The following is a 14,002-nucleotide window of genomic DNA, read 5'->3' as shown; positions in this document are numbered from 1 at the left end:
CCTGAAAATAATTAATATATTACATATAAAATTATTTAAAAAAATAACAAAAAGAAATTGCTCGAAACATAGATTTCGCTCCCGGGTTTCTGTTACTAATCTTGCACTCATTCCACTATAGCAATACAACATACAGCACTAGTGAAAATCTGTCTTTCAATTATGTTTTACAAACATAATATTGCCGATCATTAAAATTTTTAAATATTACTTTAAAAAGCGCAATGGGAGTGAAAAAACTCTTAAGGGCCTAACTTATTCAGATTCACTACAACAAGAAGATTAAAATCGGTGAAAAGTCAACTGTAGGCTCGCTTTATGTACTTGTTTTTTGTTCTTTTATATTTTAAATATAAAATATAAAACTTGTCTTTATTTTTTTTTTTTAATTAATTAATCTATAATATTATGTACTGGACATTTATAATAATAATTAAAGGAATTTTTTTGTTAGTCTTCTAAGGAAATTTACTTAAGTGACATGATGATGAAGAATTAGATAGCTACATTCTTTCGGAAAAAGAATCGCAATCTAAATCTGCTCTTTGGAACAAAGTAAACGCTGACTATCTTGTTCAGCAAAAGGAAAAAGAAGAAAAGCGTTTGAAAGAGAAGGAAGAAGGTAAAAATGAAAAGAAAAAAGAAAGACAGTTTCCAGGAAGAACAAAATGCCTGCGAATACCGCTAGTAAGTTTACTTTTTGTTTTTATTTATTGATATATTTATTATACATATATTGAGGTTTTTTATATTCTTCTTCTCATTAGGTGAAGCAATTGAGAAAATGCTGCAAGAAAAAAAAATATCATCCAAAATTAATTATGAAGTGTTAAAAAGCATAAATAATCACCAACAAAGTAATCAACAAAACAATCAAGAATTACTTACAAAAAACATGTTAGAGTTAGACAACGTAACTATTAATAATCCGTTTAGTATATATTATTTCATAGTTTTGGATAAATCAATTTTAATCGCTTGACAAATACATAATAATTATTATATATCTATTAGAGTAACGATCAATTCTACACTGAAGACTGGCAGACGCTCCTCTACCGAAAAATATCGTTCTATTAAACCGAATACTGAGCCATCAAAAAAAGAATATAAAACATTAAAAAAAGAAGATGAAGAATTCACGAAAAAAGAAATTAATTCGGTAGATGCAGTTACAGCGAATATGACCGAAAATGGTTGTATAATCTTTTCATTTTTAGTCTATGATTAAATATTTATTAAGTACTAATAAATAATAGTGTTAAATATTAATAAATTTTATTAATTCTCTATTTCTGTTACAGTCTATGATAATGATGACTATTTTGGACGAAAGAAGAACTTGAATCTACGGAAATATCACTTGGACAGATACTTGAATCTCATGCGACATCTGAAGATGAATATTGTGTATAACAATTATGAATATGATAGAAATTTAACTATTTATATGTTGTATTTACATTTAATTATTTAAAATATATATATACCGTGTCTCTTGATATATATACAGTACCCTCCATAAGTTTGGAAACACCCTATAAAAGTATACAATATAAAGAAAATATATAAGAAAATCGATATATTTTGCTTTGTAAGTTTATTTAACTAAAGAAAATCACAATGATTCGCAATTCATATGGAATCTGGCACGTCGGGTCCATTTTTAATGATTGTAGTAATTTTTGTTACTTTTACAGAAACTAAAATCAAACTGCACTCAAATGAGTTCTTATGAGTCTTATGAGAGATGAGATTTGAAAATGGTCAAATAGTAAAAAAAAAGATAAAAATAGAATAAAATAATAAATACAAATAAAATAAAAAATAAATAATAAATATAAATAAAAATAAGTAATAGATATAAACATAAATAAATATTAATAATAATAAGTACAAATATAAATAAATATAAATAAAATAATAAATCGAGATAAAATAATATATTAATATTAGCTTGGCTTGCTTTCTTCATATCATTTTTATTTAAAAACAATATTATTTTATTAATCTCTTCGATTAAAACTGGAAATTCATATAATTGTTGTTTTTTCATTGTTATAAAGAATCTGTTAGGGTGCCGTCTCATAGACGTCGGAATAATCGGAAAGGTGGGGAGCTAACCAATCGGCATTATTCCGTTCCGTTTTTTAAAACTGGGTTTCCCATGGTAATTATTTTTCGGAACAGACTTCGGCGTGTGTGTAAATTCAAATATCTAACTGTCACTTAAGAGAGAATGTTATGATAAAGTTAACGTTTTGTATATTTTGATTAAAAAAGGGGAATGTAATGTCGTCTGTAAGTATTGTAATTATGATATGTGTGCTGAGTTATGTTAGATTATAATGTTAATTTAATAATAGAAAGAGTCATACATTTCTAACATTCCATATACAATATGCATATTGTACATGGAATGTTAGTTAGAAATGTATGACTCTTTCTATTATTAAATTAACATTATAATCTAACTCAGCATACTTATAGTAGTTAAAATTCAATTACTCTATTTATTTGTACGATGTCATTTATTTATTATTATTAGACAACAAAACTGCGGATAGGTGCTAGGAATTTTAAGAAAATACAAAGCATTGAAAAAAGGAATAGTGCTGCAGGTATTCCTACAAATAAATCATCTTTCCGCTATTACGATGCAACGAGTTTTCTAAATGACACATATATAAAGAGAATATAAAGAGTAAGTTATTTTGAATATAATAAGTGACATTTCAAAATAATAACAACTAATGATCAGTTTTATCAATGTATAATATAGAATGTTCAAACTCACTCGTTCGCTCTCCCCTCTCTCCTAATTACTTTTTCAATATCTTATTATGTTATCTATTATGTTTAGAATCAATAAATGATAATATATTTTTTTTTATTCAAAATTCAATATATTTTTAACTGTAATATAAAAAATATATCTCATAAAATATATAAAAAATATATCTCATTAAACAAAAAAACCTTTAACTCTTTGAAACGTTTCATATTATAAAAAATATATATATATTATATAATGAGCTTCTCAAAATCATCTGTCAATTTTTGTATATGATAATTTTTTATACAAAATATAATTTATAAGGTTTGCAAGTTTGTAAGTTAAATATCTCACCTAAATAATAAAAAAATTCATATAAAGCTACCCAGTCAGCAAAGTCTGTTCAAACAGATTTTGTCAATTTCTGCTACAAATTTTTGTCGACAGTAAGATTGCAGATTGTATAAAAAATTTGTTATATCAAATAATGATAACAAAATGTCAGCAGAAATGTTACAAAAACCTTCTGATATAATTTGATAGCAGAAACTGAACAGGATTTGTTTAAAATTATCATAGCAGATTGATGGCAGAAATTGAACAGGATCTGTGCGACGCAATTTGACAACAGATTGTCGGCAGAAATCGAGCAGGATTTGCGCACACAATCTGTGATAGCAGATTGATGGCAGAAACGGAACAGAGTTTGCATGATTCGATAGTTCCTTCACTTACCGTTACGAGCTGTACTTTCTCGTAATCTAATTTCTCAGAAATATATATAAAATCGCGAATATGAATAAGACTAAAAATATAGTAATTATCATTTTAATTTCTATCACTTTAATTTCTGATATCTGATACAAGCAAATGAGAGTTAGAATATTAAACTAATTGGAATCAATATGATAAATGGAAAATTATTCATGTACTGCCTATTTGAGGCATAAAGCAAGAATTTAATTCTAAATAAATTACATCTCAAATTTTACAAGTTACATTTTATCATTTACTTTATTATTAATTTAATTAAATTGAATTAGTCCTTCGCTATATGAGATATAACTACGATATAACATATTACATGTATGTCATTTTGTAATAAAATTCTAATTAACTTGCCGATAATATTGTTATTTAGCACCTGTAATAATCAATTTTGTTGCATTTATATAACATTAATAAAAGTAAATCTTGTGAAGTTTCTGCTGTCAATTTGCCATCGCAAATGCATGTGCAGATTCTGCTCGATTTCTGCTGACAATCTAACATCAAATTGCACGTGCAGATCCTGCTCGATTTCTGCTGTCAATCTGCTGTCGGTTTATGATGACAGATTCTGCTAGCAGAACCCAAGCTTAATGCAGACGCAGTTGATGCCAATCTGTCGCAATATTCTGTTTGAATCTGCTCGTATGCTGCTGACAGACTGCTAACATTTTACTTACTGGGTAAAAACGGAATTTATAATCACATCAAGAAAGACAAAATGCTCTAATAAATCGTCGAAATATAAATGTAAGAGGCTGTGGCGATGCCTGCGAATTCGCATGTCTAATAAAAAATATTTAAACACAGAAGTGTAATTATTTGTTACATTTTTATTATTATATTTAAATAATATATATTGTATATATTTTTATCATATAATAATATATTTCTACATATTTCTATTTAAATAAAATTCTCCTTGTTATTTAATTTATTTTACATTTATGTTTACTTACATTATTAATTGTTACTACATTATAACACAACTATTAACGATATAAATGATCAGCATGGATATTACTAGCAATTTCAGATTCCCATTTATCTCCATTATTTAAAAGTTTTTCTTTGTTATACAGCATTTCTTCATGAGTTTCACTTGAAAATTCAAAATTTGGACCCTGCAAAATGATTTCTTAATAATATGATTTTAAAATAATTATAAAATTCTTTCGTTTTATATTATTTTACGTCTTCTCTATTTTATTAACAAAAGTACTTTGATACCTCTACAATAGCATCTACCGGACAAGCTTCTTGACAAAATCCACAATAAATACATTTAGACATATCAATATCATATCTTGTAGTACGTCGAGATCCATCTGCTCTTTCTTCTGCTTCAATGGTAATAGCTTGTGCAGGGCATATTGCTTCACATAACTTACAAGCAATACATCTTTCTTCTCCAGAGGGATATCTAAATAAAATAAAGAAATATAGCTAGTTTGGATAATTCTATTATAAAAATAATATTACATCAATTTATAGATTTTATTAGTTTTATATTCACAATAAAGGAAAAAATTAAAAAATTTCATTTAAAATATTTCTTTGTAATGAAGCAAAACCATAAGAAGCATAAAGTAATAGAAAGCGAATATATTTCACACATGAATAATAAACTAAGATTTCACACGCTTAGGTGAAATGACAAATGAAAGAAATGCTCCTATGAATAAGATGCCCTTTTTATCATATTATAATTATTGTAGAAATTTACAATAGTATTGTCATTATATATTTTCTGCTTCTCCATACATTAAATTAGTACTTCTTTTTACGAATAGCTACAAGAATTAACGATATCATAAAAATGATTCAAGTAAAAATTTGTGGCATGTTTCAATTTCAGCTGTCAAAGATCAATCAATATTGAAGATATAAAATATATTGATATGAAGATATTTATTTTGCTATGTTGTACGAGCTAAATAAATTATAATAGAATTAGATTTGCCATTTATTCATCTTGTATTTTGGAATATTTTAAAATATTTGCAATGAAATACAAATTGTGTAATTGTTCCAGTAGAAAGTAATTAAATCAGGAAGTTTCATAAGAGTATTTCTTTTATTTACCATTTCATCATGTTTGAGCACGCGAAATCTCAACTCTATTATTCGAAAAATATAATCGCTTTTCACTTAAAAAGTATACTACTCTTCATTAATTCGTTCGTTGGCTCCTTGGCGCGATAAGGGGAATGATAAAATTATAATCATAGCATCATCAGTCGACAACGGCTAATTAATATCGATTTATCGATTTAATTACGATCACCACAAAGAAGTTCGCTAGAAGTAAGAATATATATAAGAAATAACATTAAAGTGATATTAATATATAGAAAACCTAGTATTTTATTTAAAAATAGTGTTTTTTTTGCGGCGATCGATAATTAAGTCGATAAATCAGCGTTAATTATCCGCTATTGACTGATGGTGTCATAGTTTTACATTTCCTTTGTTCCGTGAGAGGGGCCAAGGAACGAATTAATTAATATACTATAGTAGTCGACATTTGTGTATTAAGATTTTCGTGTTGAATCTATCATTAAGAAGATGCCGTTACTTTTCTTCTTTAATTCTTAAAAAGAAATTATATCTAACATGTGAAAAGAAAGTAACAAATAATTCGACATATATATTTTATATTTTTTAGAATGTTGAATTATTTATTATATTTTCTTTTCAATATCATTATTTGAATGAAAATATTAAAATAAAATAAGATAATTTTAATATGCAAAGTATAAATTAAAGTAATAAATTAAAGTATATGTATATCAATTTAAAAAACACATAGAGTAAAGCATCTAACTTGTATAACTAAATAATTTAACATAATTTAATAATCTAATTAAAATAATTTATTATGTGTTATATAAAAAATTATTACATACAACAGTTGTATGATTTCAAGAAAATTGTTATACATAAAATATATATATTTTTTTTATAAATAGAGACGTTTCAAATATTTGAAGATCAATTTGTTTTTTTTAAATGATATATTATATTTTTTGTCATAGTTATTAAATATATTGAAATTCTAAAAAATATATTATTGGTTGTAGGCTTATCGATTATTCGTTCTAACTTAATATATTATTATTATCAATAAAGTATATTATTATTACAATTTAATACAGAAATTACACTTTAATATAGATCACCTTATATAGCTGTTCAAACTTGTTATCCATTAAACATTAATGCATTTTCAATGTACATCATAAATAAGAAGCATATCTATTTTTTCATCATTATTAAATTTTATTTTTGCAATACTTATATACATATATTATATACATATATATGTTCCATATTGAATTGAAAATAAAAGGATTACTTTTGTTGTAAACTCACCCACTCACCCACTCATTCACTTATTCACTTACTCACTCACTCATTCGTTCGCTCGCCCGTGCTCGCTCTCCCCTCTTCTCCCCCCCTCTCTCCCTATTACCTTTTCAATATCTTTATTACGTTGTCTATTATGTTTAGAATCAATAAATGATAATATATTTTTTTAATTCAAAATTCAATATATTTTTAACTGTAATATAAAAAATATCTCATAAAATATAAAAAATATCTCATTAAACAAAAAAACCTTTAACTCTTTGAAACGTTTCATATTATAAAAAATATATATATTATATAATGAGCCTCTCAAAATCATCTGTCAATTTTTTATACAAGATATAATTTATAAGATTTGAAAGTTTGTAAGTTAAATATCTCACTTAAATAATAAAAAAAATTCATATAAAGCTATATATTAGATATGCATGTATGCAGAATATTATAAAAATTGTATGATATATATTTAAAAAGATGTAAATATATTTATTTATTATAGAAAATATACCTTCTTAATGCATGTTCACCTCTAAATCTAGGACTCAAAGGTCCTTTCTCAAATGGATAATTTATTGTTGCTGGTTCTCTAAATATTTGAGATACAATAAGACCCATTCCTCGCATAATTTCGAGAAAAAACATATGTGTGGTTGTAGCTTCCATAATATCTGTCCAGGTTTTGTCTTTTTGCTCATTTACATAGTAATATTTACTTCGGTTCAAACATATGTTTATACCATATGAAGTAAACCTGCCAAATTTTGGAGCTGAAATATTCAAAATTAATTTTAAAATTATTTACATATCATATCATATAAAATAATATAGATACAATTTAATAATAATAAAAGTTTTTATATAGATTTTATATAGAGTTTTTATATAGATTCTGTCCAATATGTGTCATCTCAAATTTGTATGATAATTTCTTTTATACATTGAATAAAAAGTAATATGTAAAAATAACAATATTAGCTAGTTCATCAACATAAAAAAAAAAGAGTAAAAATTTGTTCATAGAAAATAAATCTGATAAACACATAAGACAAAAAGTATATAATTCTTAAAATTAATAATAAATAATGCAGCCAAATGGCCGTAGGTTCTTCAATTTTTTATTACTTGGTTTGATGATCAAAATGATTTAGAAAGAAATACTGAAGCTGATTATAATAGTATAAATTTTTTGATGCATGGATAATGGATCTGCTATTTCAGAGAAAATGGGTAAAAAAAATTAACAATGCGCTACTAAGCAACTGATAGCAGTAAGTGGCAGACTTGAAATTTTGAAAGCCCATTTTCTTTAGAACAAAAGGTCCATAATATTAGAAAATTTATACTATTGTGAAATTTATACTATTGTAAGTTCAATGAGTACTTTCTTCTGACAGCTATTTCAACCACCAAATTGAGTGGCATAAAATTCAAGGGAAGCAGCACTTTAGTTAGTCTTTGCAGTTTTATATAAGAAAATTAAAATTTTCTGTAATATTAAGGCCTGATTGCACTATGTTTGGCTTTAAGCAAGTGTCTTAAATATGTGTCTGTCTTTATTTATTTAGGAAAATTGATGCAAAATCTCTGGACTTAGTATGTTAAAAAATTCCTTTGTGCTTACAGAATATCAATATACAGAATATCAATATCAATATACCATAAACATTATTCATATTATTTCAATGTCTTAAATGATTCATCAAAAACTCTGAATAAAAATAATAAATAAATAATAAATAAATAAATAAATATATACAATAAAATTTTTTAAATTGACAAAACAGAACATGTTATAATAAAATATTTTTTGTTTATTATATAAATATATATATATATATATATATATATATATATATATATAATTTATCAATGAGTATTAATTTAATTGTTAAAGTTTGACATCATCTGTTTTGCTTTAACAAGAAAATCATCTAAAAGTTATATATCATATAATTACACAATTCTGTATAGAACAATTACTAATAAGATTAAATTTACTTAAACTTTGTATCATATGATATAGAATTTTAATAGAAGTGTTTTGCATAGATAAAATAAATATTAATTTTCTATAAAATATAAAAAAAATTTTTATACCTAATTTCACTAATGTTGTTTAATTTTATCTTAGTAATCTTAGTTTAAAAGACAGAGTGAGTTAAACTAAAACTAAACAATATTGGTAAATTTGGGCATTAATAAGTCAAAGTTACTTTTTCATACTGTAATCAAGAAAGCTAATCGTCATTAAAAGCTAATCAAAACTGATGATTAAAATATGTATGGCATTAATGTTATATTTCATTGCACAATTACAAAAAAACTCATTTTATTTCAAATTGTCATAAGAATAACATAATGCAGTTATTGATAATATTAATGAAATAAATAAAACAATGATTTTAATAATAAAATAAATACAATTTTGTCCATAGGTAATCTATTTGCAAAAAAACATGAATAAAATGTATATTCATTAGAAGTTAATTATAATAAAAATATATTCATTAGAAATTAATTATAATACTGCCAAAATTCCTATAAAATATGAAAATATTAAAATATAACCTCAATATAGCAATCTTTTAATGTATAACTTGATAACTTAATGCAATCTTTTTTACAAATATGATGTATAATTTTAGCGTATCATAAAATGTCAAAGCTTTTGGAAACTTAATAAAAATTTAAAAAAATATTCTATTCGAAAATTACATTTTATAATACAACAAAGTCAATTTTATCACAATTGTGAAAATTACTAAATATCATATATATTGATACTATACCAATTTTACTCGTTCGAGCAATGATCTGCAAAGGAATCATTATGTCTCTCAATGTTTCAATTTCTCCTCTCTGAAGGTAAACAGAAACTAACGCAGACGGGCACTAGCAGGTTTGTTCTTTTTAGCTGAATTGATTAAGTGTCGTCTACAATGGCAGTAGGATTAGGCCCGGTTGCACCAACGTTATTTTAGCTTTAAGGTGCATTTTCACGTGCCGCTGAAACTGATCATTTGAGCGACAAAATTGATCACGTGACGACTTTTGTCGCTAAACTATTAAGGCGTCTTTAGATGGAAGCGTTTAGCGTCAAGCGTCGAGCGTCAAAAACACGTGCGCAGCACCCTTGCGCATAATTCTGAACAGGCAGATTCCAGCATCTTGACGCTAAAACCGCTAAAACAATGTCTAGTAACAAAATTTTAATAAATACGGTAGAGGTAAGTAGATTGTATATTCTTAATAGAAAATGTATTAATATATATAATATATAATAAATATAATGGATATAATAGATATAATAGATATCATTATACAATATATATTATAGAATTGCGCGATTAGTAGCGTATTACAACATAACCAAACAGAAGGAATAATTGGCATAAATATATGTTTTCTAAATACAACATGAATATTATTTATTACAATGTATTCTTTGTATAGGATATAACGTGTGGAGTGTGCACGTAACTTTTTTTTGTTTCTTATATTCATGATTAATAATGCTGCTGCATTCTAATAACCATTGATGATAACGATAATTAACTGACATTTTATTGATAATATTTGATAATAATGATAATAATGATAATATTGATAATATTGATAATAATGATAATATTTGATAATATTCCGCAATTTAGATGATTTACTGACTGCTCCAGCGTTTCAACAAATCACTAGGCACACTGCGCATGTCACACTTTTTGACGCTTTAACGCTCGACGCTAAAACGCTCCCATGTAAAGGCACCTTTAAGGTGCAATTTCATTGACGCTAAAAAGTAGCGTCAACCATTGGTTGAACAAAGAAGTAAGTAATTGCTTCTTTGTTCAACCAATTGTTGACGCTACTTTTTAGCGTCAATGAAATTGCACCTTTAAGATGCGGCCTCATTGACGCTAAAAAGTAGCGTCAACCATTGGTTGAACAATGAAGCAACTATACTTACCTCTTTGTTCAACCAATGGTTGACGCTACTTTTTAGCGTCAATGAGGCCGCACCTTTACAGCGACAGCTTGTGCACACGAAAAAATATTGCAGCGATAAAATTGTGTTGTAGAAAGCAATAATGGTAGCTTCCAAAAGAAGAAAATATTATAATTGAATATCAAATTGTAAAATAATTCGACGAAAACGTCAAATACAATTCGAAAATAATATCGTTTTTATTATATTATTATCAACATATCAGAAACAAAAAGGACATCATTCAAAAAAAAATTCTGGGTCGCACCACTTTTTCAAAATTATAATCAATATGGATTTTACAAAGCTATTTTAGCAAATGTGACATTAGAAAATGCGAGATTTCTGAATTATTTTCGTATGTCATCAACGCAACTGGAAAATTTACTACAATTTTATTTTAGTACATACAATTAATACAGCATGGTAGCACTGTCAGCAATGTATCAGCGTTTGACGCATCGTTTGAGCGATAATGCTTTGTAGTTGAACCGATCTAAATTACAAAAGGTGCGTTTTCGTTTCGCTACCACGAGTGACCAGAGGCAAACAAGACCATTTTCGTTTCTGGTTGTGACGTCATCGATGCAATCACATGAGCCGTGGTAGCTTTTACCGCGCTGTCATGGGGTCTGTTCTTTTCAGCTGTACTGCTGCACTAGTGCAATAAGTTAGAAAGAGACAAACATACTTTCTTTCACTCTAACTAATTGCACTAGTGCAGTAGTGCAGTTGAAAAGAACAGACCCATGGTCTCGACGGGGATTGCCCGATTAGACATAGTACGATTAGACACAGCCAATCATATCGACCGATGCCTAGGGTAACCAGCACGATCAAGCACGATTAGCCAATCAAAGCCAGTTGTGTCCAATTGTATTGTGTCTAATCGGAGCTGTCTCGTCTCGACGATGATAGTGCGGTTGTGGTAGGTTGTTTGGCACGAAGTGCGAAAAGAGAATGAATGTAACAGGTTACCCACTCTTCATTAGCAATTATTCCTATTTTGAAATGAGTTATTCTATCCTTCAAAAAGGAAAGGCAACCCTGCTTGTAATTGACAAATATTCACAATGTGTGATAAATTGTCATCAATCACTTCCATTATACAAAATAACACAGATAACCTCACATTTGGATCCATCATGATCATGACACATGAAGCAAACCGCTAGCGTGTTTGCGCATTGCCTGCTCGAAACGTTTTTATTCTCGGTTACTATTTGTGACATCATATCATCAAACATGAACCAACCGCTTGTAGCGAGGAAGCAGCAACGAAAACGCACCTAAAATTGTAGCTAGATTACGAGCGACAAATCTGTCAACAAATCTTCAACTATTTGTTCCAGCGGTATGTGAAAATGCACCTTAATGAATTCAGCGGATCATCAGCGTATCAAAAAACACCGGATCGTCTGTCATTGGTCGGAGCTCGATACGCCTGATACGCAATACGAACCAATGGGACGTCACCCTAAGTTTACGTACGAAGTTAAGTTTACGATCGATACTAAATGTAACGCGATACGGAACACCTTGTGCGGAGGCCCTTAGTCTTCCCGATTGGTTGAAGTAACCTAGGAATAGAGTTCGAGGATATATAGGAAAAAAAAATTGTGAGTGATACAATATGTGTATAGTTTCCAGTTAATTATGTGTAGTTATCAATTAATTATGTGTAGTTCTCAGTTAATTCAAACTTCTAATTCGAATGCGAAAGATGTTGATTGATTTACATGTCCAATTTGTGGTTTGGCAAAAATTAGGTTATGCAAAGTAAGGTTAGTATCTTCAATCATTTTACATATATATATTATTTATATTTAATTGATTAAATCTAAACAAAAGGACTTAAAAGGGCTTAAAAGATTCTTTTAAACATCTCAAACATCTTAAAGATGTTTAAAAGCTAAAACGTCTTTAAGTTGTTTTTTTAGGAACACGTGTGCTGTCTAGAAAATTACAAATATTTTTATATTGTCGTAATTATATTAATCGTAATTTATTGTAAAATGGAAATTTTGGAAAATACAATATTTTTTCTGAATTATATTTAATAAAAATTATATAATATGACAATATTATACATATAGGTAGACTAATTTCTTTATTATTTATCAGTGACATCTAAAGAATATATAAAGTAAAATTTCTAATATATCATAATTATATGAAAAATTTTTATAAACATTTCGATGTTATTATTTACTTGTATTACTAATTTTAGCTTATTGTCTTTCGCGAATTTTACATGACGATTTGACTTCTAAATTATAATAGAACCGGACGAGTAGAAATGGTTTCCACTCAAACAGATAATAACTGGTATCACACACAAAATTTCATAGTTTTCTCAAAAAGATGAGTAAATTCAAAAATCCACATGTATGACATCTTTAAACATTCTGATGTTCTTTTTTTCTATATATTATTTTCTATATATTTTCTATATATTATTTTCTTTATATTTCTATATATTATTTTCTATACATATATATATATATATATATATATATATATATTTCTATATATTATTTTCTATATTTTCTATATATTATTTTCTATATATTTAATTGGCTTACATTGATCCGAAGAAAAAGGATTAATCTGGCTGGCCATCAGTGAAAATAAATGCAAAAAAGAATGAAAAAAATAAGAGGCTTCGGAGAAATCCTCTTAAAAAAAGAAGAAAATATGATTTAAATAAAGGATACGTATTACGTGTTTAAACACATCCGATTCCGTGTCTTTTTTTCGCGTGATAAGAAATATGCTGTAGTATGCGCGCGCGTGTTTACGTTGCTTCATCGCATGCGTGGATGAGGTCTTCGACAAGACGATTCTGGACTGGTTTCCGCGGTAACCACAATTTATCGATTCGCTTAAGTATCGTCAGTTAGCCTTACCCAGGCGATAAAGGCTCAAGAAAATCTTACACATAATTCATTCGAAATCATTCGCGATTGTGCCGTGCGATAAAAATAATGTACAAGAAAATAAGAGATAAGAAATCTTTTATCGAAATTACATTGCTAAAGGAACAAATCATCGATACAAAAATTTAGTATCGTTATTAAGGGTGATATCGAATAAGCCTACATTAC

General features: G+C 27.1%; 1 protein-coding gene and 1 pseudogene across 1 annotated transcript; one reads left to right on the top strand and one right to left on the bottom strand.

The window, feature by feature from the left end:
• The first annotated feature begins 480 nt into the window (after positions 1–480).
• Positions 481–1,416, top strand: LOC112639351 (annotated as a pseudogene).
• A 3,046-nt stretch (positions 1,417–4,462) lies between these two features.
• LOC105250137 (NADH-ubiquinone oxidoreductase subunit 8) lies at positions 4,463–9,825 on the bottom strand. The gene is made up of 4 exons (XM_011256090.3): positions 9,706–9,825; positions 7,425–7,683; positions 4,775–4,967; positions 4,463–4,668 (listed from the first exon to the last, which is right to left on the bottom strand). The coding sequence occupies exons 1-4, from the start codon at positions 9,743–9,745 to the stop codon at positions 4,537–4,539; spliced, it is 624 nt and encodes a 207-aa protein (XP_011254392.1). The 5' UTR covers positions 9,746–9,825; the 3' UTR covers positions 4,463–4,536.
• Between the last annotated feature and the right edge of the window lie 4,177 nt (positions 9,826–14,002).

Source organism: Camponotus floridanus, unplaced genomic scaffold (assembly GCF_003227725.1).
Source record: "Camponotus floridanus strain SB8 unplaced genomic scaffold, Cflo_v7.5 scaffold594, whole genome shotgun sequence".
Classification (NCBI taxonomy): Eukaryota; Metazoa; Arthropoda; class Insecta; order Hymenoptera; family Formicidae; genus Camponotus; species Camponotus floridanus.
The sequence above is the reverse complement of the archived record's forward strand: the minus strand, read 5'-3'. Positions and strand labels throughout refer to the sequence as shown.

What these genes read in the sequence shown, in the direction of transcription:
- LOC105250137 (XM_011256090.3), bottom strand. Translation starts at nt 9,745, where the DNA reads ATGATTCCTTTGCAGATCATTGCTCGAACGAGTAAAATTG. An exon ending in GGTGAACATGCATTAAGAAG is followed by an intron (nt 4,968 to 7,424) that starts GTATATTTTCTA and finishes TATTTTATTTAG; the next exon opens with ATATCCCTCTGGAGAAGAAA. An exon ending in CGGTAGATGCTATTGTAGAG is followed by an intron (nt 4,669 to 4,774) that starts GTATCAAAGTAC and finishes ATCATTTTGCAG; the next exon opens with GGTCCAAATTTTGAATTTTC.